This window comes from Neolamprologus brichardi, chromosome 3, assembly GCF_056152115.1.
Source record: "Neolamprologus brichardi isolate AB-2024 chromosome 3, ASM5615211v1, whole genome shotgun sequence".
Classification (NCBI taxonomy): domain Eukaryota; kingdom Metazoa; phylum Chordata; class Actinopteri; order Cichliformes; family Cichlidae; genus Neolamprologus; species Neolamprologus brichardi.
The window spans coordinates 35178758-35204915 of record NC_142106.1 but is presented as its reverse complement, the minus strand read 5'-3'; the positions used below and the strand labels follow the sequence as shown (position 1 = coordinate 35204915).

Genomic DNA, 26158 nt, shown 5'->3' with positions numbered 1-26158 from the left:
TTTCGCTGGGTCATCAGGTTAATACTTTATTTTGTTTGATTGCAGCAAAGAGAAAGAAAGGGAGACGGAAACGGGGTGGGGTTGGGGTGGAGGGGAGGAGGAGAAGTAGAATGTCGGAGAGAGGAAACTACAGACTTTGGGAGAGCTGTGGCTACAAGCCTTTGTATCAAATCTAAAGACAAAGTCATCAGGCAACATTAAAACATCTTTTAAAAATAACAATAACATATTCTGTGGGCTCTATATGGCACAGTATTACCCTAGACATGTACACGATACCAAAACAGTTTAGCCACACTCCTACATCTATGAACAGCTTCGTAGCAAACAAAGCCAAGAACTCTATCTCCAAATCATCATTTCTCAAGGAAAAAAAATGCTAATTCAAATTTCTTATGCCATAACAAGGCACCTTTAACAGTTGAAATCTGGCAGATCCACATCTTACTATAATTATTTAAATATCAAAGCAGAGGCACATTCATTGAAACTAAAACATACAGTAAATAGTTGTTTTGTTTAGTTTGATTTTTTAAACCTCCAGATTCCAGTCCAGTCACTACAATACGTCGATTTGCATGCTTTTGGTCTGTATGATAACCATGAGAGCAAACTATGGCATAAGAAACTATGGTCCAAAAACACCCCCGCGAAACACAAACATGTTCGTCTACAGGAATGGCTTGAGATAGTGTATTGGAGACAGAAAGGCTTTTTTTTTTTACACTGAAACTAACCCACAGAAAAGAAAAGCAAAACAAAACAGGTGGCCCATATACTGCCAAGGGATATGCTGCTTAGGCAGATTTATTTTGGTTTTCTTATTCACGTCACGCAGCCGCTCGCTCTCGTACACAACACGTACCCCAAACATACAAAAAAACAAATTAAAAAAAAAAACATTTAAAAATAAAAAGGCTTGTAACCACACCCAAGGGGGACGCCTGTGCACCCCTGCAGTCGGTCACACAGTGTTTTCAACACTCCCACCTGGACCAAAAAGGTGCCCGAGTACCATCACACACGGAAACGTCGTCACTCAGAACAACAACACCAGTAACAAAAACAAAAGAAGGTGCAGCGAGCGAGTGTATGCTCGAGGGGGAGAGGGGCGAGGGGCGGGGAGGGGGCGGGATTAAAATAGCGCCTACAAAGTGACCGTGAGAAGTAAAAAAAAAGAAAAGTGGCGGCAAATTTTTTGTGGAATTTTTCCAAATAATACATCAAAAAACATAACAGATATGGATGATTTAGAGACCAGAAAAAATATATATAAAAGGAAACAAAACAGAAGCTGTGCGCACAATGCCAGATTTGCCGAGGATATAAACGGTTAGGAAGCGAGTGTTGCTCATGCTTTGTGGATACAGAACCAAAGTTTACTGACATGTTCCTAGGACTACTGTATATATGCATACCAGACGTTATACGGTTCTTTTAACAGGTTATTTGTGTCAAAACAGAAAACAAAACAGGAACTTGGAAAAAACAAAGAAAAAAAAAAACCCAAACAAAAAAACAACTCTACCATTAATGTAGCTGTACTTCATTAACCTCATGACTAAATTTACATTCATATTTTGAAGTTTTTACCCTCCCCTCTTTTCCGCCGAAGCCACTTTCCCCACCTGGTAGGGCTAAACAACATAAACAACAACATCTTTTCAACAGAACAAACATATAGAGAGATAACATTACACTTAACAAAAAGGCCCCACCGCGAGGGCGTCTGGAGAGTGTCGGCCACCGCTTTTTGGCCTTTCCCTACCTCTCGCTAATAACACAAGGCAGGAAGGGAATAGTTCAGACTTTTTTTTTCTTTTTCCAATCTCCTCACAGTTATGGAGCAGGACAACATTTTTCGTCCGCAGCGTCATTTCTACGGAGCACTTCTGTTCAGAGTCCAGCAGTTTTGTGCCCATATATTTCTCTTTCCCCTTCAGAAATAACTCAATACCCTGAATTCATTTCTCTTTCTCCCCCCTCATTCTTTGCTCTCTTCTTCCTGGCTTAGAAAATGGAGCCTTTTCCTCTTCCAGTCAAAGAGGGGAAAAAGCTACGCAACATGAAGGCTGACCTTTTTTTTTTTTTAGTAGTATTTTCAGTTTTTTTTTTCTTTTTAAGTTTTTAAGTGAAGGAAATGAGATGAAAAAACGGAAGTGCAATGGTCTACCAGCCTTTAATTCTTACCCAGTGGCCAGCTACATTTCCAAAGCAGCTACAAGTGTCCCTTTTAAGTGACCACTACTTTTCTAGTTTGTGCACATAAGGTATAAACTATGGTGAATGCTATACAGATCCTACAGTGTCATCTGGCCCCCGGAGTCGCCAGGTTCGCTGACAGACCTCAGAAGCTCAGGTGATCTGTCATTGTCATAGACTCGCGTCCAGCCACAGCTTCCACTTCTTAATGATTTGGATATGAAGAATCGCTTCTAAATGCACTTCTACACATTGACCTACGGTAGCTTTTCCGACTAGAGTAGGAATGCTGTGTGCGTCTCAAACGGAATGATCTTATTCCCACGCACCCAAACTCACACACTTTCGCACATATGCAGTTAATACCTGCTCAACCCCTGCATGCACACATCCCTACCTGCTGTACATGTTCATGTAAAAGCTCACATATATACCTCTCGTGGACACTTTTACACCAGCAGGACACGCCTGCTGTTCTCACTCGCTCACTCGTACAAACGCACGCAAAAGGTTTGAGTCGTTTAATGCTTCACCACCTCCAGCCGTGTTGAATAAGGACTCCTCTGCCTCATCCTTGCCCACACAAGCCTTCCCTGAAGAGCCTTTATCCTCGTTATGCGGTGACTATAAAGGGAAGTAGACTGAACTAATTTTTTTCTTTTTTTTCACAAAACACACACCCTGTTAGCAGTTCTTAATTCTTATATTATAGATAATATAATGAGTCAAAGAGGAAGATTAATCGAGCTCTAGATCTATAACACGCTACAGCTGGGCGGGAGAGATGCGGAGAGAGGCGAGCAGGAGTAAAGGCAGGAGAGTTTCTTTGCTTCTTCTCCTCCCTTCACACTTTTGCTTCCTAACTCCGATCTCTGCTGGATTAAAGAGAGGCAGGGGTGCCGTGCCAGTGTATGCACTCCTCCCGCTCCCAGCCTGAACACATGAGGCTGTCCCCTTTGAATTATATTCCTTTTAATGCGTAGCTGTCCTAGGGTTTGCTGCTGCTGCTGTCCCGTTGCTTTTTGCTGCTGCCGCTGCTGCCGCTGTAGAGGCTTGGGTTTGCCACGAGGGGATGGGGGGCCGCCCCCATGTAAGGCCCGGCAGTTGCTGCGTAGTTGAAGATGGCAGGGAGGAAGGGCAGAGGCTCCACTTTGTCTCCCCCCGGTGCCATCATATTCAGAGCCACGGGCAGCGCTGCCAAGTTGTAGGGATAGGCCAGGAACTGGGGCCCATACAGCAGCTGGTAGGGGTCCGGATAGAATGGCAGCTTGGCCAGGTCCCCGCCATTAGGGACCATCACTTTTCCCAAGGGGCCAAAGGGAAGCGTTCCAGGCGGGTAGGAGGACATGAGCAGGTTTTCCTCCTGCTTCTTACCAGAGCGGTAGCTGTCCGGCACAATGAGGGGTAGTGGATAATCCTGGGAGGGGTAACCCACTGGGGTGGTGTTACCTTGCTGGGAATCTCTAGAAGAAACGGTGTCCTGGTGCTCCGGTTCAGGTGGCTGCGGGGCTCGGGGGAGAAGCAGAGCGTGGGCAGAGGGGCGGTCGCCGGCACCAGCTGCTCCAGTGGGCAGCGTAAGCCTGTCAAGTCCTTGTGAACTGGAGTGAACCTGGTGGTTGGTTTGAGCTATCAGTCCAATGGTTGAAGGTGACCGGCAGGGGGATTTGGGAGTGTGCCTGTGTGATGAGGGTCCATTCATAGTGGTTTGAGTGGGGATATGTTGGGGAGATGGGACGGGGCTCAAGGGCTCCTCTTTGGGGACCAAAAGTGTGATCTGATCCTCTGGGATGTGAGCAGCTCTACTGACTTGCTGGACCCTCTCTAGTTCTTTTTCTCTCTCCCTCACAATTTCTTTCTCCCTCTCCCGCTCTCTCTGTCTCTCCAGCTCCCTCTCTTTCTCCCTTTGCCTCTCTATCTCCCTCTCGCGAGCTAGTATTGAGGACATGGTCAGGTCTTGTGCTTCATTGGGAGAGGGACTGCGGGACAGGGACTGGACTCTGAGATCTTGCACCAGAGGCGGCTCCTCGTAGCCAGCGTGTAGAAATAAACTGCTCCCACCCTGTCTCTCTCTGTCCATAATGACCCCATCCCGTTTCATGAATCCCCCCTCGGAGCTGGAAGATGTTGTCATGGAAACAGGAGGAGCAGCAGTGGTTATTCTGGTCTGTGATGTCATGGGCACATTTGGGGAGGTGTTGGCGGATGCCACAGCGTGCACGGGGCTGGGTATTCTGTGGATCTGAATGTCTAGGTGCTTTTTGCTGGGAGTGCGGTAGTCAAGACATTCAGATCCGTTCATGACGAGCACGGTCTGGAGGGTGGAGGGCGTGGCAGATGTTAACTTGTGGTTGGTGGGTGTAAGGTTTACTGGGGCGTCTAACGGAGGGTCTGCAGCTTTTTGTGGCTCTCTCTCTGGAGCTGGAAGTGTGAGCTCTGTTAGTTCAGGGTTGTCACTGGTTTCTGACACCTGATGATCTCCTGTGAGCTCACAGAGGTGCTCCTCAGGTTGCTGCGACACCAAGCACTCGCCCGTGCTGGGCGGCTCTGGCGTCGAATAGCTGATGACTGAAACAGAAAGAGCACTGGGAAGCTCTGCTTTATCATTCTCTAGGCCTCTGCTAAGAATGTCGGCAACTGTCTCTGCTGTTTTTGGCTCTGTGTCTTTATCTTCTCTCTCTCTCTCTGGAGAGCTGCTGAGCTCGTGGCGTCGGATGTGTCGATTCAGTGCTGAGGATGTCTTGCACACCTTGTGACACTGCGGGCACGTGTGTCGTGATAAGGCCCTTCTGCTTAGACGAGTTGGACTAGAGTGACTCCCTCCCAGGCCACCCTGTCCCCCCTTATCTTCATCATATTTTGAAATCTCTGGCACAGGTTTGACCCCTTCTACTTGTTCGTGAGCAGCTTTGAGAGGTGCACAGGGGGCTTCAGTAGGTTTGGGATGCTGGGCTCTCTGGTGGTCTTCCAGCTTATCCCTTGAGGGGAAAGTGGCTCGACAGAAGAGGCAAACAAACTCCAGCAGGTGGCTCAGCTCATGTTTGTCTCGTTTTCTGGGGCTCGAGAACCAGCGGCCGCACGTACCACACTCAGCTGCGTTCCCGTTAGTCCACGGCCGCCTTTTTATTCCTGTAGGAGCCACTGAGGTAGACTGAGGAGGTTTTGGAGAGTGCACAGGAGAGGTGGAAACCTCATGGCGGGTCTCCTTAACCTCTTCTTCAGCCTCTTTATTTTTATCTTTCTTTTCCCCCTCCCCCTTGTCTCTGTTAGCTTTTGGCAGTTTTTCAGCCTCCTCAGTTGTTGCATCCTCTTCTTCATCTTGTGATTTCTCTGTTTCTTTATTTGAAAGGTTCTTAAGCCTCTCTGCCCTCCTCTTCAGCCGGATGGAGCGCTTGTACTTTAGCTTCCTCTGCCAGCTCTTTACCCTCTGTAGATGTGCATGGGCCTTTCTCTTGGGCTTATAGGAGTAGTAAGGTCGCCATAAATTGTCCTCTGTGTCATGGTCGCTCTCGTGCTCGCGAACCTCCTGACGAAAGTAGTACTCCCTCACTTCACTTGGGGATTTGGGGCTCTTTTTCCTGACCACTTCTTCTTCTTCTTCCTCCTCCTCCTCCTCCTCCTCCTCAGAGTCTCCACCTTCCTTATTGCCTTCTGCTTCCATGCTGGCTCTGCTTTGGAGGCGGTGTCTGTGGTGGTGGTGGTGGTGGGAGTGAGAGTGGCGTGGTTCCTTGGCGTCCCGCACAGATGACGTTTCACTGCGTTTGGTTTTGGGGGGAGAAAGGCTCTTATCTCTCCTGAGGTCTGTCTCAGATATACTGCGCTTCACTATGGCCTCCTCACCAATACGTACAGTAATCTGACACAGTGGCCCTGCCTCTTTGACCTGTGACCCTACAGATGCTGACAGCTGCTTTGAGTTAGAGATGTCACTCTTGCTGTGGGACTTGCGTGATTTGTGAAATAATCTGCCTGTCTCTCTGTCCTGCCTGCCTCTCGAGCCCTCCTCTGCCGTATCTGAACTGTCTCTTGACCTCTTTCTGTGATTATCTACGCTGTCCCTTTGCTTTTTGATGGGCCGAGACGGGCCCTTGACTACAGTCTGACTGTCACTGTTTTCGGGGGATGGGCTGTTCACTGGGCTTTTCTCACTTCCAGACGTGACCTGATTGCTATGCACAATGACAGAGGATGACACAGCTGTCCCGTGAACTATGACGGAGGGCTTTGTATGGCCATATGTTATCACAGAAGGCATGCTCGTCTCTGTGCCTCTACCACTCTTGAGACTTTTGGTTTTACTGCTGTTGGACATTTTGAAGCTGCCACTACCTCTCCCCTGCTCTGACTCAATATCCTCACTCTCATGTTTTCTAACCTGGGACATATCTACCTGGGGGAGGGGTGTTAGTGCAGAGAGGTCCCTGTGCTCAGCAGTCACAGAGACAGGGAATCCATCAGGGAAGGCATCTGGGTCAGGCTTTAGACTCTGAGGGTGGGCCCCACTGATTAGGCTTTGCAGGTCCCCGGGGCCCAGAGCACAGCCCAGGCCTGGCAGGGAGAGGGGAGGTGTTTCGGTTGGTGGCAGGAGCAGGCCGTTATGCAAACTGTCACTGTAAGTCTTGTAGGGTCTCTTCTGGGAGCGCATGGGAAGAAGACGGTACAGTTTGAGGGCGTTAGCTTTCTGCTTATAACCCCCGTTAGCTGTCTTCTCACTGGAGATGAGGCTGGGATTAATCCCATGGATGGTCTTCTGATGGGTTTTGAGATTGTAGTACGTGGCGAAGGCATCCCAGCAGAAGATGCACTGGTAGCGGCGCTCTCCTGTGTGCCACACCTCATGCTTTGTGCGGTACTCGGCCAGGGCAAAGACCTTGTCGCAGAAATGGCACGGATATTTGCGGCGCCAGGAGTGCACATTAGAGTGACGCTTCAGGCTGGAGAGGGTCATGTAGGAGCGCTCGCACACAGAGCAGAAGTAGATGACATTGCCGTCTACCACCTTCACAAAATGGTTCTCATCACCCGCCAGCACCTCTGCGCCTGCTGCATCATCACCTTGGATACGCGCCAGGAGGCTTCGTGCTTTCTTCCCTGGCCGTGCCTTGCTGATGTCTGTCTCTCCCACAATCATTCCCCCCTCCACTCTCACCTCGCCCTCCTCCAGCGGCTCCTCCTTTGGCTGTATAGTGAGAGAAGGAGGGCGAAGGCTATTAGAGGGCAGGCCTGGCACCCTGCAGGAGGCCTCGTGGGATTGCAGTCTCTTGCTGTGGATAAAGACCTTGCCACAGTAACGGCAGCAAAGGGCGCGGCTGCCACGATGCAGCCGCATGTGGACCGTGAGGGAGGAGGCTGAGCTAAACAGCCGATGGCACACGCCACAAATCAGTTCGGGCTTCAGGCTGTCAGTAGGGGAGTAGGAGGATGAGTGTGGGGGTGCGGTGAGGCCCTCGGAGGGAGGAGGAGGTGGTGGTGGTAAAGGGGGAGGGAGATGGAGGGTGGGTGGGTGAAGACTTGGTCCGTGAGGGCTCCCCGCTTTCCCAGATGGCCTTCCTGTTATTTTCTCTCGTCTCTCTGCATCCCCGCCTCTCTGATAGGTCGATGTGCCCAGACTGAAGAGGATCTGAGCAGTCTGTGAGGGGGAGGCTGTACCGTTGGCCGCCCTGTGCCTTTCATCCCATCCATCTCTAGCATAACATCCCCCAAAAGGCCCGGTGGAGGATCTTGGTGGCGACCTGTGAAACTGAGTCTCTGAACTGAGCTTGGAGCACTTTAGAGGAGGTGGCGATTTGATGTCCTTTCTGATGAGTGCATGAACAGTCATGGGAGATGATGAGGAGGAGGGCGAAGAGGACGGAGAGCTGTCGTGTCTTGGGGGTTTAAAAGGTCTGTGCTTTACGTCCATGGTGGCATCCAGTTTCCACAGCGACCCCTTGTCTGAGCTTTTGGACGACGGTCGCCGTCGGTGGGGGGAAGGGGAAGATGAGGAGGAGGAGCCATGACAGTGGTTTGGTGATGTCAGAGAGGTCGGAAGGGGGGCTGCACTGAGCGGGAAGCTTAGGGTGATTTTTGCATTTTTAGGTCCATCACCCATATCCTCTAACCTGTCCTCCATTGTGGTCTCTCCCCGGCCTACAAGCCTTTTACCCTTCATCTCCAAGCGCTCAGCTTCCCCTTCCTCCCCCTCCTCTTCTTTTTCTTCTTCAGACTGGGAGGTCACACCAGGACGGTGTACTGGTTTGTGTAGTCCTTTGACCTTGTTTGAGCCGTACAAACTGATAGGCGGATGCAAGGAGGAAGCTCGAGCTGGGTGAAGGGTGTTTAGAACCACTGGCAGCGGCGGCGGGGAAGACAAAGGGGACAGTCGCTGACTTTGGTGTGAGGTTGGGTCCTTAGCTGCAGTCCGTGCGGGTTTGCAGAGGGAAGCCGGGCGTTGTTCACTCAGACGTGACGGAATATGGCCCACACGGAGGGGGTCCCACACCTCACCGGACACCATGACCACCCCCCGAAATCTGAAAGAAAAAAAAAATCAGAAAGAAGGTATTAGCATTATAAGCATACCGTGGTATATGTACAAAACATACATAAAGTAGAGAATGGACATTACACCCAAAACTTTTGCAGAAGCAATCATGACAAACAGTGGAGAAGACTAAATGCCCAGCTATGCTGAACTCCCGACTGCTCAGGCAGGAATGGTGAGTGCAGGGAGGGAGAGGGCAGAGGGGGAAGGAATGAATCTGCGGCAGTGCTGGTTTAGATTTCAGCGTGCCACAGCCAAGCTTTCAGAAACGCATTCCAGCGATCCATCTCTCTCTCTAGGCTGTGACACAACATTCCCTATGCCTAATTGGAAGGCGTTCAGATTTAATCAAGATTCCCGCGGAATAAATTGCTGACTTAGATTCGTGGCCCCAACACGCATAAAAATAGTCCCGCTCTCTCTTTATATGTGAGCAAGAGCCTTGTTAGCCATTCCTGGCAGTGGCTAGTATTTGCCAGGCATGACTCTAACCATTTATTTGTGAAGGCGGGGGTGGGGGCAGGGGGGGAGATTGCATGCATGTGCACAGAGAAGGGGTGTTTTTCTGCCCTCTGCATCCGGTACAATCTCGGCTAAGCCGGAGAAGATGAGCGACAGGCTATCCTCATTTCCATCCTAATTCGCCTGCTACGGTGGCGGTTGCAGTGCCACTGCAAAAATGTCCCATAAATGAGAAAGCAGCAGAATCGCGTACCGGCAGTCAGCTCGCTGTTATCACTTATTTATTGCGGGTTCATTTGTTTAGGTCTGCAGATTTGGGGTTGGGGGGGTGGGGGGGCAGAGACGGGATTGGGCTGTAATGATGTGACGAGGAGAAAAATCCTCAGTCATGCTTTTCTGCCTTCGTTTCGAGCAGCAAAGCAGCCAGGAAGGCAGGCCGCTGTAAAATTCCACAGGCAGCCCTGAACAGGCAGAAACTAGGTCAGCACTGTTATTGCAGAGGAAAGAGGAGGGAGAGACAGAGAAGGAGAAAAGAGGGTGAGGATGAGGGAGAGTGAAAGGGTGACAGAAAAAAAGGGAGACAGAAAGAGTGTGTGGGTTAGTGAAAAAGAAGGGGGGGGTTAATATAGGAACAGTCAGACACACGGCACCGTCAGACAAACAGGAGCCCAGGCTAATGCTACCACACACACACGCAGAGCACATACGTGCACTCTGCATACACTCTCACCCACAGGCAAGGCAGGCCGGCATAAACAAAGCAGTTCAACATGGAAGGGCCTGCTTGTAAATGATATTCAAAACCAAAGGGTGAATCTGAGTGCACAGCGGCCTAACACTGAGGATGCAGCTGGAGTGACATGTAGCCAACGGAAGGAAAACAGAAGTGTCTTTTAATCACATACTGGGTGCAAGCAGCGGCACATGCTCTTTGTTATGCAAGGGACAATAAAGCGGTTCATGCCGGCTTTCAGATCTAAATCAGAGCAAGGGTGCACGAATCAGTCCTCAGTACTGAAACGGGCCTCCGTTGTCGCTCACATTTGCTGAGCGATAGATGTTGTGCAGGAAATCCCTTATGGCAAGCGCCGGGCTGCTACAAGTGGGCGGACGCGCTGAGAGACAGCGCCAAGGCTAAAAATTTCATCCCCTCATCTGATTCTTGCGTCGCGGACAGGAAAATGCGTACGACGCCCCCTCGCTCTTTCTCTTCATCTCCCTATGACGCACGGAGCCACTGTGCAAGCAGAGCCTGCACAACACGCAGCCTGACTGTGACAGGCTGCCTTTTAAAAGTCCCAACTTTATCTCCACACACACACACACAGATGAGTGGACAAACACCTCGACACTCGGCGCACAGACAAATGTGACCATGACAGTCCCCAGGCAAAAATCAAAATAAACAGCAACCCTGTTCCCACACCTCTCTGCAACAGGATGTTCTGCACAAATAAACACGTCGCCCGGCCTGTGAAGCGTTCGTCTATTTATGCTCGTGGCACTACAAAAACCGCGCATCGAGAGCAGGTGCTCAGCCGGTGCGGGCCAAATTACGGAGTGGGCTCACGTAAACACGACGCGCATTATAGCAAATGCGTCGGCTTTCATGTAAAGACAGAGACGCTGGGCTGACAGGCAGAGGGATCAAAGGCAGACTTTGAGCATGATTCAGTTTGTTTTCCACATCAAATGACAAATCTGAAGAGAAAGTAAACATCAGCGGTTTTGATTAGGAGGATTTTATTCTTCAAAACCTTAAAAATAGCACAAAGTTGAAGATCAGTGCATTTAAAGTGACAATAAAGTTCCTCGTTTTGATTATAATTACAAATTAAACGTTGACTGCACATTGTAACGGCATGGCCAACACGTATGACCAACGCATGACACCATTAGGGGGATACAGATGGGGGCCCAATCGGGTCTCGCATTCACTGCGCAACCCCTGTCTACCACCGAGCAGGAAATCTTCAGGGAAAATTAAGGCTCGTTTTTTTGTTTTTCACTACTGCTATCAGTCACTTTCCCCAGGTAACTGAAATGAGGGACACTGGAAGAAATAGAGCCACAGTGGAAACTGTGATTGGCAAATAAGAGGGAGGAGGCACAGTAGAGCGCAGAGGAAGGATGACACACAGCGTGAGTAAAGCAAGGAGAAACCTCAGACAGAGGAATTCACTTGATGGAGGTGAGAGGGTTTTACGGGAAACGCTGATCCGTAAGTAACAAAGCCTACCTGACTGTACTCCTCTCATTAACCTTTAAACTCCTTAACTTTAGGAAATTAAAAGTGCTATCCAGCACAACAAATAACTTGGACCTGCTTGGACTCCAAGTTTGACTTATTGACTTTGGGGTCTTTTTTCTCTTGGCAGGAGAAAAATGTGGAGAACTTTAACTTTTCCCTTGTAATTGTATGATTTGCAACGGACAATCAGTCACCGGGAACATCGCCGCTAAACTGGCCTTGTATAACAGAAGGCAGGACGGCAGAGGAGTTTGGCTGGTGCACCAGCTCGAGGCCTTGAACCAGACGTTGAGCAATCTGTTTATTCCGCACTGAAACTGGTACTCATGCTGATAGACAAATAACTGGTGGGATTCAGTTACCATGTTTTTTTTTAACCATCTTACAGAAACACTCTCAAAAATCAAACCACCAGTGTTGAGATTTTTTTTTAATCTTCAAAGGGAAAACGACATAAAAAGGAAACCCTTTACAGCTCTTTCACAACAATACTTCTTATAATTGAATATTAAAAGGTCTGATTAAAGCAAATTAGATTTAATGCTGCTTTAGCGCCTCTTAATGTGGCACAGTCAATATAATGCAAACAGCTAACACTTGCACCTATGGCTCCTTTAAATTTTGAACTAATAGTGCTTAAATGATTAACTTCACCTCTGGATATTCACTGCACTCTTTGCCATTCACCCTCCCAAATTAGGCCTTGATTAAAACTTTTTATTTCCACAGTTTAGGCCATCATTGTTACACAACTGCAACACAACAACAGGACATCTTCGATAACTTGCACGCCTGGAAAAAAAAAAATAGAAGCAGCTTGACGATCAAACAGGCCGTGACCGACCGAGTTTAGTTTGAGTTTACTCTGACCCTGAATGCAGCGGATGAGTTTGATGCGTTTCTTATAGAATAGGAAACTGTAACCAGTGGCAGTAACCTGACAGCAACTACAGGTCACAGCTGAACCAGGAAGTCTGTGTGTGTGTGTGTGACTTATGTTTTTCCTTCTTTGCAATCCTTTTTCAGGATATCCCTTTATTTGTGGCGTGATAATAACATTGCACTCAGCAATTAGGCTGCTGACTGCAATGTTATTATTACTGAAAGTAATCATGGTATCAGTGCTCGTGCGTGTATTTGTGTGTGTGTGTGTGAGATAGGTTAAGAGGAGTGCCTGCGAGGGTGAATGTGGGGGGCCAGTGTGTTCCAGCCGGCGAGCCAGCGGCGAGGAGCATGTGGGAAGATGAAGGTGTAGCTGGGCGCCCTCCCCTGTGGAGGGTCAGCCAGAGGGGCCCAGGCATCGAAGCAGCAGTAGGTCTGCAAAGATGAGTGTTTGTGTGTGTGCATAATGTTGTGAGTGTGGGTGGGTTGGTGGGGTGGGGGGCATCGTTAGCAAGAACAGCTACTGAACTCCCGACAACCCCCCGGCCAAGAGGGCGTGGTGGAGCCAGCCAGATGGGATAGAGCAGGAGGGAGGAGGTAAGGGGAAGTTGGCATGGTTCGGGGAGTGGTTATGGTGGTGTGAGTGGGGGCGTGGGGGGGCTGGAGGGGAGACTTCAAACACATCCATCCCGTGTTCACATTTTACGGTTTCCTCGTCTTTCATATCCCCCCCCCTCGTGCAATCCCTCAGTGTGACTGACTGCGTGCCCCCACCCTGTGTGTAAACTGTCGTATCGTGGTGTTTTCGAATGCCACTGCACGCACCGGCAAACCTGCCCGTGTCTAAAACGCACCACTCTCCACGCTCTGTTAGCTCCCAGCCCAGCACGTAATTCCCATAATTCTGCTTGCTGCAACAGAATCATGGGAGGCATTAGGAAGCAGCGAGACCCAAAAAAACATGAAGAAGGGAAAAAAAAAACCCCAGCTCTGGAGAGCGGCGGCAATGCATCGGTGACCTTTGTTGAGGTAATTCCCCCCACCCCCAAATCATTTTCAATTTCATGCGCAGTCCCTGCTGAAGGCGTGAAAACCTCATTTAAGTTCTTAACATGCGAGTATTAGCAAAGCGGTTTGTCACCATAAACAGCAAGTACACCCATGGCAGGGTGAGCAGCAAAGCGCTGCACCAGCTTCCTGAGCTTGTCCACATCCTTTTAAGTTTGCAGCATGTGAGAAAAAAAAAAACAAAAACATTTATGTAAACACAGCTAACCAAGTCAAAGACGGTAACGCTTTTCATCTTAGCACTTTAATGTCCAGCGCAGAAAAACGCCTCAAAGGCACCTAATTCATCTAATGTGTGACTCAGCCACATTTAAAATAGGAAACCGCTGCTATCAACATCATCATCTTCTTTTCTTTCTTTTTTTTTCAACACAACAGAGCTGCAGAGGTACTACACTTCCTATTGTCTGACCTATGACCTCTCACCCCGTGGCAGTATGGGTCATATTTTCCACATGCCGAGCTCGGGGACCTGTCTCGGCATCCAGGAGGGGAACGAGGAATGTTGGGAGTAGCTGGCAGCAGATGCTCTGTTGTTTTGGACAAAAAAAAGAAAAAAGTAAGGCTTATGCTGGGCTGGGGACATCAATTTGCCCTCTACCGCTCTATGTGAGGCAACCTCCAGCACAACACCAGGCTGGTAAAATGGAGGACGAACTGGGCGGCCCAAAAAAACGAAATAAGAGACAGAACCTGTTGATGGGACCGGAGATGTTTACCATCGCCTACATCCGACATTTAAACTCACCAGAACACTTCCTCTAATGTTGTTGGTGAGTTCACATGCAGGAGGTGGGGGACCGGCCCACCATGTTTAAGAGACCCCCTCAAAACAAACCTTGCATCGCGTGTTTGACGCCTTTTCCCGACCGGTGCGGGCTGACCGCCACCGCTCGCTCCCTCTCCCCTCGAGTCCCTGACCTGCAGTGACTCGCGGAGACGCGAGATAAATTAAAAGTTTCATCACAATCTCAGAACGAGTCATCGCTCTTGAAAAAGAACTGCGTGGTGCGCCAGCGACAGAGGATGAGGGAGACGAGGGACGAGGCCTGTTACTGGCACACGCACGCGCACAGATCCACCACACACGCACACACACACACACACACATACACACACACACATATAAATACCCTACCATAAACACACACTGCATAAGCGCACACACCCACCACAGGACTCACGCCCCAGCACGCGCACAGTAAAATAAAAACCTTTTCCTCCTTCTTCACGCGCGGAGCAATCACCGCCACAGCAGCAGAGTGAAGCGGAAAAACAAGCAGGAAAACAACAGATTTCAGCCTCTCTTCCTCTTATTCTCTCTGTCTGTCTCTCAGCAAGGCAAGCATACAAGAGAACGTACCTCGGAAAACCTCCTGCTGCATCTCTGCTGCGATGTGTTCTTTCCCCTCACACTCCCTCTCTCTCTCTCTCTCCCCCTTTGGTCTGTGTATGCGCACGTCGGAGTGTGTGCGAGAGAGGGAGAGAGAGAGAGAGAGAGAGAGAGAGTGAGCGGAGGGAGAGGCGGCGCACACACGCATGCACACACATACAGGCAGCAGTGTGTGAAGACAGAGGGCAGGAGCGATTCTCACACTCGAACTTGCTTGCTCTCACTCGCTCACTCCCCCCTTTTCTTGCTCTCTCTCCTGTCTCACTCCAGTTTTTTTTGCCTCTGACACACGATTCTTAGTGTTTTTGCTCTTTTCTTCTTCTTCTTCTTCTTCTCCGGCAAGTGAATCCCTCTGCACCCCCTCAACTGACCCACCACCACTTCCACCCCAACCCCACTGAATCCAATCTTCTTTTTATTTGGAAGTGTTGTCCCCCCCCCCTTTCCCTCTCTAACACACATGCACAGACACACACGCGCGCACACACACACACACACACTACTTTATATACACAAAGCCCAGTGATAGGGAGAGGGAGGGAGAGAGGCAGAGGGAGACAGAGTGGGAGAGCAAGCAAGCAAGAGGACGCCATTTAAGCAGTTTGTTACGAGCACTGCAAGTCCCCAAAATGGCTGAAAACAAACAGGAACCACGCCAACTCAAAAAACCTGGGCACCAGGACAGACAGACGGAGGGACAGTGAGAGGAGAACGAGGGAGAGAGACAGCGAGAAAGTGAGACCGACAGGGAGAGAGAGAGAGACAGAGAGAGCACAAGGCTGGTGGTAGTCAAATGGCGGATGGGAGCACTCTGTGAAACAAGTGAAGTTCAGGGGGGGAAAACTCAGACATTATAAAGGGTGTTGTGTGTGTGCGCGTGTGTGTGTGTGGGGGGGTACTCCGACCATTCAGCACGCCACTTCGATGAAGTTTTGGGATTCGGAAGAGACACTTTGAAAAAAGAACAGCTAAAATTGATTCAGCAGGTGCCGGACCGTCCCGAACTTTAAGCAAAGCTCAAAACAACCCCCCCCCCCGCCAAAAACAGAAACAAAAATGCCAAACCCTACATTTCCCATGATGCAACTTAAACTCATACTCTCCCTGCCTGGCAGATGCCCACGTCTTTCATGCTTCATGACCTCACTTGCTAACCATGAAGGGTGTTCAGATTTAAAATAGCATGTGTGAAAACAATGCAACAGGCTGCGTAGGTGGAGGCGTGTTCCTCCAAGTACCAAAACAATTCACCGCCAACCAGGAAGGCCGGTCAGACCGACGAGTGCAAGGGCTAAGCGCGCTTTACAGTGGTGTCATAAAGAATTTTACAACTTTGGAAAGACGGCACAGCCACAATAATTCAGTCCTGCGTCCTGACGTTTGCAAAGTAAACAGCTGTTGCTGGAAGGAAGTGAGGGCACCACCGTTCATCTGTGAGAGTATGGAGAGCTGCATGGATGGATGCAAAGCTCAGTGACAGGGATAAGGTGGGAGGAAAGGCCGATCAACCAAACAAAGTCTTTCTAGCAGCAAGTCTTGGTGCTCTGCAGCCCTCTTTGGAGCCCCAACTGAGGACGTACTTGGGCAGTTATTTGAAGCTCCAGTCTAAATTTAATTTCAACAGATGTGTAGAAACAGAACTCAGATGTTTGACTACATCTCATTAACGGCACAGTCCAGAGAACCAACATGAGGGGAGCTGGAGCTTATCCCAGTGGTCATAGGACAAGAGACAGGGTACACCTAGGACAAGTTCCCAGTCTGCTGTAGGGCCAACCATTCTCAATTTTAAATTCACCAATTAACCTAAACCCACTAACTGCGTGTCTTTGGACTGGGAAGAAGCCAGAGTGTCTGGAGAGACACTCCACACAAAAAGGCCCAGCCAGATGGTGGAGTTGAACCCAGGACCTTCTACTGTGAGGGAACAGTGCTAACCACTGCACTGCCAACACCCTTTTTTGTCACACTGAGTAGCAACAAAACTGTTGCGAACCTCTACTGTCCACGTGCAACCCTGCAACGACAAAGACATCTTCCATCTTTGCTGTTTGGGGACTTGTGCAGAGATCCCTTTAGGGCTATTTGTGTGCCGTTGTCTCTCACTATGCCTAAATACTTCTTTTCCATCATAGGCTAATGTATTGGTCTAGTTTATATTTTAAGATTTGAGGGACAAGGAAACTGCACATTTTATGAAACTAGATCAAATCTTTTCTGGTATAAAACCAGAGTGCTGTCCCAGAGTCGCGGCCAATTTTCCAGACTCGTCTTTAAATGAGAACGTGGCCAAAGGCTGAGAGAGCGCCACAAACCCTGGGGCAGGGACACCATTCCATTGTCCGTGCCCTCAGCTAAAACAGTTCAAGTGCTACCGTCGATGGCGCTGCTCCTGTCAATTAAGGGCTTTTAGGTCAGCTGGGGTATCTGGGGATACTCTGAAATCTACTGGGCACAACTCTCAGTTTTGTTTGGCAGCACAACTTTAATCAAGGTCTGCAGCTGCATCTGAGCCCTGATTCGTGCATAGCCATGCAAAATGCCTCACAACAGCAACTGCCTTCGCTCTCGCTGCTCTCGGCCTCGAGCGTCGCGGTCGGTAGAAATTCCTCCGACAGCCATGAGCCACTCTGCGGCCTCAGATCAGGAGGTATTCTCTCAGCTGGAACAAGAAGGAAGAAGAATGCGAGCTGGGGTGGAAGAATGTTCTGGTACTGTTATGCTACAGCACCATCATACTTCCCACTGTCCTTTTGAGTGGAGAGACCCCCCCACCCCCCTCCGGTACCCACCAACTGAACCTTGACGCCAACAACCCACCCTCCTCCTACTCTTCCCCTGCCCTTTCCCTCTTTCCCTCTTTCATCAGTCTCTCTCACCCTCATTGTACGCTGCCACACTTGTCTCCATGGGAACCGCTCTGGGATTGGGTGTTGTTCCTGTGACCTCTCGAGCTCTTGGAGTTGAGCGAACTTTTTTTTTTTCCTCCTGCACCCTCCATCCTCACTCGTGCACGTTTTTAAAGCTAAGTGTGTGTGTGTGTGAGAGAGAACTGGAAAATGAAAAATTATGTCTGTCGTGAAAATGAGCTCATGCGTGCGTGATGCAAAGACAATGTGTGTGAGAGTGAGTGTGTGTTACAGGAGTGCAGCCACTCGGTCCACGCATGTGCACCTGCATTGTCCCGTGGCTGCAGCCGGCCACCAACTCTACATTCAGAGGCACCCCGTTGTCCGTCAATCCCTATTCATGGCTGTTAGGCCAGACGTGATCATATCTTTTCATGCTGTGCTACCAAGCGACACGCACATCTGAATACACAGAGATAGAGAAACTTAGAAAGCCATGTCGGTGGAAAATTTAAACCATTAACTCACCAAGTCTTTCAATATTTAACCAAAGGAAGAAGAAAACAAAAAAGTGTTTATCTGAGTCGCAACGTCAGTCTTGGATTTGGTCTCGGGCGCTCACGAGATGTTGAAGCTCAAATAGATTTCTTTAGAAAATCAAAAGGAATTAATTCTACATGTACGATCGGACTGAACTAAAATGTTTTTGTTGTTTTCACTCAGCACTATACCAGCTGTGCAGTCAAAAGGACCCTACGCAGTCTGGCTGAATTATGGAGGAATCCTTTTGGTAGGTGCGTCCTTGTTTGTTTTTCAGGGTCTGTCAGCTTGTGCATGAGGACACGGATGCACATGCTAAAATAAAGCATAAATCTTAAGACTGTGTAGCAGCACTGTTCTAACCATGATAGGAAGCTGATATAAACTATGTACTCAAAATGCAAGTAGTTTGTGAAGTAGTAAAAATACCTCGACATGCTGTCTTAAACTTTCACTAGCTTAAATTTAGCAAATAGTTATCAAATTAAGCCATCTTAATCACATTAAGCACTCATCTGAAAACATGTTTTGATCCATTGTCGCAAGTTTGCACTCATTTTTTTTCTTTTTTTAGTCTTAGCTAACTCCTGGGGGAAACATGAGAGTCTTTAATCTTTAAATGCTACATTATGTTCATCAGCTAGTCACTAACTCTGCTCACTGAGGCACCAGAAATGGCATCATCTGAGCAGTAAGGCTCAGTGTAGCCTCAACAATGTAGTTTATGTGATTATAAACCCCCCATGAGATTCTTAAAATTAAAAACAAAACATGCTGTTCATACCTGCTTTAAGGAAATACACAGTGCGTTTTATCCAGAAGTCTGATTTTTTTCTTTAAATGGAGACAACTGAGAGCTCGAGTCTATCTCTTAAAGACGTGCTGAACGAGGCTTGTTGTTCCAGTATAAACACTTGAGTGAGCCTAGGATCTTGTATCTGAGAAGAAAGGGAAAGGTCGTCATCTCTGTCAGATCCACGATATGCAGAGTCACACCTGCAGTCAGTTTGAGTTTTAGTGCACCTGAACTCTAAACGTGCTTGCTTACTGCTTACCAGACTTGTCAAGCATCAGATTCCTAGTTCTTGGTGTTTATTCGGTCAGTTGTTTGTAGTTGAAAAGTTATGAGATAGGAATCAGTCACTCTCTTTGCTTGTTTCCTCTTAACATTCACTTTGTGTTTCTGCTAATACAGACACTGGTGTGAATATAACCCGAGGCCCGTTCATGGGTTAGAAAACATCCTCAGTGATCTCACAGAAGGGATGACTAACCTGCTCTCCAGCTGACTTGGACTCTGATCAAAGTGGGAAGTCAAACAACGTTACAGGAGTTCAAATGTCAGTGCCTTCTTAAAGAGGAAGCAGCAGCTTTAAGAGGACGACGCAGCAAGTTTCTGCGTTTCTCAGGAAAGCAGTGAAAGCGCAGCATATACATTTTCTGCAAGCGTGCGGGCTAATAATGAGCTTTACATGTGTTTACATCTGTACACGATTGGGTGTTTAATCCTTCAGCTTTATCTCACAGAGAGAGGGGCGGTGCTGTGAGTAATTTGATGAAACCTCGGTAGACGTAGGGAGAGAGATGAGCGTGCTGCAGCCTGTCCTCTGCAAACACGTCTCCGCTGTTTACAAAAAAACAAAATCAGTGCAGGAAGCCGGTAATGTGGAACAGAAAATCCACGCAACAAACGGCTCCCACATGATGAAGTTAACAGCAGAAACCACCATTTAACTGGTTTAACAGCTCTTCCACAGACTACTCAGACCTACAGATAAACACCATCATAAAGCCCAGTTTACAACACACAGTCAAAAAGAAAGTACACCCTCTTTAACATCTAAGGTTTTATATATCAGAACATAATAAAATTCACTTGCTCCCTATTAGTCTTAAAGCCAGGAAAAAATTATATATCATGTCATTAATTTCTTAACAAAAGCAAAAGTGCAATAGGTGATTAACTAAGTACACCTTTGCTGCTTCCACAGGAAATAGAAGGGAAAGTAACCGCCAGGAGCTGCTGATCTACTACACTTGATTAACCAATCATCAACAAATATGATCACCTTTTTACAAACAGAGGTTTTTACAGTGTGGTGGTAATACAATACCAATGAGGAAATATCTTAGAGAAGCAATCGCTGTTTTCCATTAATATGGGAAGGGTTATAAGGCCATTTCAGAACAATCTGAAGTCCATCACTCTCCGGTAAGAAAGACTATTCACAAGTGAAAGATACTGAAGATGTCTGCCAATCTTCCCAGGAGTCGACATCCCAGCAAATTCACCCCAAGGTCAGACTGTGCTACCAAAAAAGCTTACGTTTGCAGAACTGCATTTAAACCAGTGGTTCCCAAACTTTTTTTGCTGGGCCCCCCTTTGTTTTACAAGAAAATCTTTGTGCCCCCCTGGCACAAACACATCCTCCAACCACACACGCCCATATTTTGCATTTAAACTCCATTGCAGTTTATTTCACACCTCAAACCTTTTGTAAACAATTACAAAAAATGAAAGTAAACTGCAATAAATTAGAGGTTACAATAAAATAAACTACCAACACTTTTAAATAACAGAAAAACAAACCCTCTTTATTATTATACGTGTAGTTTTTTTGTTACTGTGTAAGAATATTCAATATTGCTATCAATACATTTTTCACAAAATGCCTCTCTGTGCAAACATAAACAACTGTGGGATACTGTTTGTCCGGGATTTGGACAGCCCAGCGGGTGCTCCCGATGCAAGGGAAACAAATTCTGATCGGGATACCTACCTTGGCACCACCGTTGTGCAGGTAAAGCCAAAGGCAAAATATGCTTCATCATTTTTTCTAGTCTTTGGTTTGGAAGCATATGTGGCGACAATTCATCTTCTGCTTTGGATTTGTGTGGGAGCCCCGCCAAAAATCTGTCCATCATGCTATCAGTGTCCAAGCATTCGTTTTTTTATTCATACTGCCCCCCCCGCAATGGCTCTGTGCCCCCCCACTTTAGGAACCACTGATTTAAACAAACCTCTTGTAACAATGTCCTTTGGACAGACAAGACCAGCATGAATCAGTTTAGCTAATGTTGGCTTTAACAGGCTATTGCACTGGGAAAGCTTTTCCACATGACTGTAATTCTACAGCTATAATTAGACAAACCTATTTTTTCCTGTTTCATCTTAAAATATTCCCCTGACGTGTCACTGAGTAGAGAAAAAAGGCATCTAATGAAATGCTGTATGAGTTACGCATTGGTGAGAATTTCAACCAACCTGTAAGAATGTAAACATAACTGTGCCAACAGCCTCTCAAAAACGCGTAAAACCACAGGGTTAGAAGACAGAAGAAACTTTAAATAATCAGGTCAGAAGTGCCACAACACATTTATTCTACGTCTATACAGAGGCTACGACTGGATGCTTCAAGGTTAAAAGAGTACAACCACAGAACCGTGTATAGCATAAAGGTAAAACTGCTTTTGTATCATCACAAAAGTCGAGCTATGACAGACTAGGATCGAAATCTGAAAGTATTTTTTTCAAACTTCTGTCTTCGTTTTGTTTCTTCAAGAATTATTGGGTAATTTCACACTTTTACTTGAACTTCTCACAGCTGTCAGACCTATTTAACCAACTGCAGGTAGGCACAAAACAGCGGAAATATTTTAGTTGCTAACGCAACAACAATGATCGTGAAATAATTTGCATGTAATCGCATTAAAAATGGAAGATGGAAGACATATCCCCCTTTTTTCTTGAGCTGAGAATGCTTAAAACTTCTGAAGTCTCGGCAGAGGAGTTAGCAGGTTCAACTCTACACCTCAGCTTGCAACACCATGCTCACAGCCAGAAATACACACACACGCACACACGACAAAGAGCCTGTCCTCAGCAGATGTCCACAACCTGCACGCTGCTAAGCTTAGAGGATGTCCCACAGGCACGATGAAAGCACAGGAAAGGTTTCATCGAGCTACGCTGACAACTTATGTTCGACAGTTATAGTGCATTGCTGGACTTGCCTGATATAACTCAATAGGCGGATCCATCGGAGTATCAAATGACAGAAACGAGCCTTTATCCACCCAAAGTCTAACAGGCCTGTTCTAGGTCCCTGAAGCAGGCACACCGAGCTATAACGAGCATGTTTGTGTGACTCAGCAGCGAGACTGCTGAGTCACACGAACTCTCCCCGGGCACACGGGAGATAAAATGTCGAAAACTGGAATTACATGGGCGCAGGCCGCGCAAGAGAGTTAAAGCTGGCATCTAATTTACAATTTGATATGCAATAAACCGCTGGCAAAATATGGTTGTGTAACACGGGGGAAAAGGAGCAGAAAAAGAAGAGGAGGAGAGGAAGCAAGGATGTTGCTAAAGGAGACTAGAAAGGATAGTTGGAAAATCATCTGGGAGGGGTGCTTGATATGGTGTGGAAGAGAGAGGGAGGGAGGTGGACGGCTGGTTTTTCCACTGCCAGAAAGAGAGAGAGAGCAAGGGAGAGAGAGGGGACGGCTAAATCAAATTAATTAGCTCCTTCATCTCCAGGCAGCTACTCAGGCATGCTGTACTGGCAAAGAGAGGCAGTTGGAAGGGGTGGGGGGCATTAGGCAGAAGAAAACGGGAGAAAGCGAGATAGGACATGGTGGAGGGGGTGAAAAGCCTGCTGTGTATGTGCGCCATTCAGGAGGAGCAGGAGAGGGGAGGGGTGCATAATTCTCTGATAAGCATGAGGGTTGTTTTGCTGGAGCTGCTGCTCAGCCGTGAGGAGGAGGAGGAGGAGGAAGTAGCTGCATGTTGGCTGACGCCGTGTGCTGCTGCGCTTCATGGCGATGGTACTTCCTGTTTCTAGACAGGCTGTATTTTGAGGGCACTGTAAACAACCCCGCTTTCATCCACGCCTCTTTAAATAGCACGCAGGCACTTCAATCAGAGCCTCCCGGAAAGACGGAAAGCCGTCTTGGAAAGACAAAAGAAGAGATAGATACAGGGATTTCTTTTTTTGAGTTAGGAAAATATGAGGTAAGCGTATCCTGTAATCAAAAATAAAATTTAGAAAGGGGGGAAAAAAGAAACCTAACTGTTGCGCTGACATTAAGAATTAAAGGGAAAGAGGGAAAGAAAGGGAAAAAAAGAAAATGAGGCAGATGGTCTGGTCAGTGGCATCCAGCCAGGGGATACACAACAGCAGCACAGGAGAGAAACTTAACACAAAAAAATGGATAAGAAGGGACACCGCAGACAACATGTGGCCATCTCTGAGACTATGAGCGAGGCAGACGAAGCCAATGACGCAAGAAAGCGAAGATGAAAACTTAAGACATAGAGAAATATGTTCAAGTTGTTCAGTTAGTTGGTAGACAGCTCTTTGAGGGGGACCGAAAGCAATCATGCGACCGTATGAAAAGGTAAATAGGCCAAGCTGATTGAGAATGAAAGGCGCACAAAAAGAAGCCCCCCAAAAGCTTAACAATGAGTGAAAAGGACAGTGCCAGGGGTCAAAACCCTGGAAGAAGCGAGCAATGGACAGCTCGTTGCAGCAGCGTCGCCCAGACGAGACTTGGCTGCTCTGAGAACCCGAGATTAACGCTAAGCTGATTGCAACGCAAGGTGGGATCAGGAGCAATTAATTTAGCACCCAGATCATTCCAGGAAAAGGCTGAAAGAGCCTTAACAAAACACAGATCTCCCACAAAAACTCCTCCGAGTCAAATACTAGCTGACTTAACATTCCTGCTTGTGTCTGCAAATGAGCCGCCTGAAAGGAATCCTGGGTAAAAAAAGACGGCAGATGAGGGACCTGGAAGGCTTGAAAGAGTGTTTGGATGATAAAAGGAAGGATGAAAGAAAAGATGAAGACGCTTGGCAGAGGCTGACATCAGCCAAAACAAACAGTCAAAGAACAGGACATTCTGTAGCGGGCAGAAATGGGCTGGCCTGTTCCGATGGGCTCTCGGAGCACGCCTCCGAACGTGCGTCAACCATTTTTTATTAACATCCTGCTCCCTAATGTAAGGGAACGAAAGGTTTTCTTTTTCTTTGTTCCTATAATCACACGAACCTGACATTAAATACCGAGTCTTGCCTGTTTGATCCTGGTGCTCAGCGTGATGACCCCTGCACACTGGGATTTGTAGTTTTTCCAACAACCACCCATTTTCTCAAACTTTACTGAGGCACACAAATTCTCCATTTCATGTTCAGCAGTTTTATCCAGAGAGCAGCAACACAGCCTCCAGGACATGCTGCCTTTCACTTCGTCAAGAAACAGTGATCTTGCGCTGTGCAGTGACTCACTGGCTGATGTCATTCAATAACAATACAATTTTTCTACAGGGACGGAGGCAAACGTTATAGTTTAAGCTGTCCCGCTGTAAATGTGACTGAAAAAATTAAGTTTGTCTCTGCTTTTTTTTTTTGCTATACTGTGCTATAACCCCACCACAAACTCACTGACCCCTGACAACACACATGGGCTCTCAACAGACAAGAGCTCCCCCTGGATACACCAATCTTCAGTCCTTACAGGAACACACGCTGTCCTATACCGACAGCAGCCAAATCAAACAACCATTCCCCTCTAACCGAAGCGAGACGTTGCTCCTGGTTTTAACAGACACATCAACAACCAGGCCACCGTCACCAACTGGCCTTCTCTAAAACATCAAACCTAAGTCAACCATGGGTACTGAAGGAAATATCCAGCTGCCAAAACCACCAGCATTCACCGAGTCCGGATTTTCTTCCAATCTATTTTCTAAAGTGAAACTGAGCGGCAAACATGACTGAGAAACATAAACTGAAGCAACCTTAAAAGTATGAGAAGCTAAGCCGCATTGAGCAGCGTACAGTACCGCAGTCTCTGTCAGACTTCTAAAGCTGAATTCATGACATGTAATGATTAATCATTATCATCAAATATAAATATATGCAATCACATACCTCATTAGAGTAAAGGTACTATTATTAACATTAAAAATTCATTACTAGTAAACTTATGCATTCAAATTTTCATTCATAGTCACTGTCCTCCTTTTAAAGTATTATAGTGTATATTTCTATATATACTTACAATTGCTTGTCAGCATAATCTCATAGCTGTAATTACCCATTTAGAAATTTGATATTACCTATTATCATATTTACAAGGTGTATGTAAAACTAAAAAGTAATAAATAACAGCAAAGAAGTGAATCATATACATAAAGTTACATTAACTGCACAACTTTAGTGTGTTTTTACATTGAAATCTTCTTTAAATAATCCAGTCAAGGGCCGTACACACCAGGCCTACAGGACGTCCCCACTCCTGAACCAGTCTGATCTATACACATTTGATTCTTTCATGCTTAGGAAAGCAGAGGTGACTGCTTTTGATACTATGCTGACACTATGGGGCTATATGTACTAACCTCCTCGGAACAGCAGAGGGAGCACTTTTGACAGCCTTCTGGGACCCGGTTCCGCATTGAAAATGTGGTTGTGCAATGCCTTTGCAAAGCTGATCATTCTCACTACAAGCCAGAGGAGGGAGCCAACTGGTCAACAATGAATCCTTTGTATAGTCATGGTATAGCATGGCACATGGTGAACAAAGTGATCTACTGTCACATTCCTATCTACGTTTCAAAACGTGTCATCACCATCACTCGGAGCATGTTTTGACTCCATGTGGATACAGCAGATCTGACCTCGCTTCTGAGCTTCAGAGATGCTCTCCTCTGATGGATCTGCCAAAAAACAGAACAGATGATGGCAAACAGGCATGTTCACAGTGCTGGCATTTGGTCCCATTCAGCAACATGCATGTGGTATTTTTTTTTAACAAGAAAATGTGGGATGTAAAAATAAAACTTAACAGTCCATACTGTTGTTTCAAAAATGTTTCTTTATTTAGAAAAAAAGGAAAATGGGCAGCAGAAACTGATACAATGCTTCAACAGCATTACATGCAGTAAAATCACTACACCAGATTTAGATTATGCAACCACACAAGGAT

At 47.2% G+C, this 26158-nt stretch overlaps 1 protein-coding gene across 5 annotated transcripts; it reads right to left on the bottom strand.

Annotated features, from left to right (window-relative positions):
* Positions 1-25880, bottom strand: zbtb4 (zinc finger and BTB domain containing 4). 5 transcript variants are annotated; one of them, XM_035912478.2, is made up of 3 exons: positions 25803-25880; positions 25572-25673; positions 1-8711 (listed from the first exon to the last, which is right to left on the bottom strand). In XM_035912478.2, exon 3 carries the CDS (start codon positions 8693-8695, stop codon positions 3191-3193), a length of 5505 nt encoding a protein of 1834 aa, XP_035768371.1. In that variant the 5' UTR covers positions 8696-8711; positions 25572-25673; positions 25803-25880; the 3' UTR covers positions 1-3190. The 5 variants fall into 5 exon arrangements, with proteins under 5 accessions (XP_035768371.1, XP_006801794.2, XP_035768372.1 ...); XM_006801731.3 differs by lacking the exon at positions 25803-25880 and having other exon boundaries at positions 25572-25738; XM_035912479.2 differs by lacking the exons at positions 25572-25673; positions 25803-25880 and adding an exon at positions 22182-22274.
* Between the last annotated feature and the right edge of the window lie 278 nt (positions 25881-26158).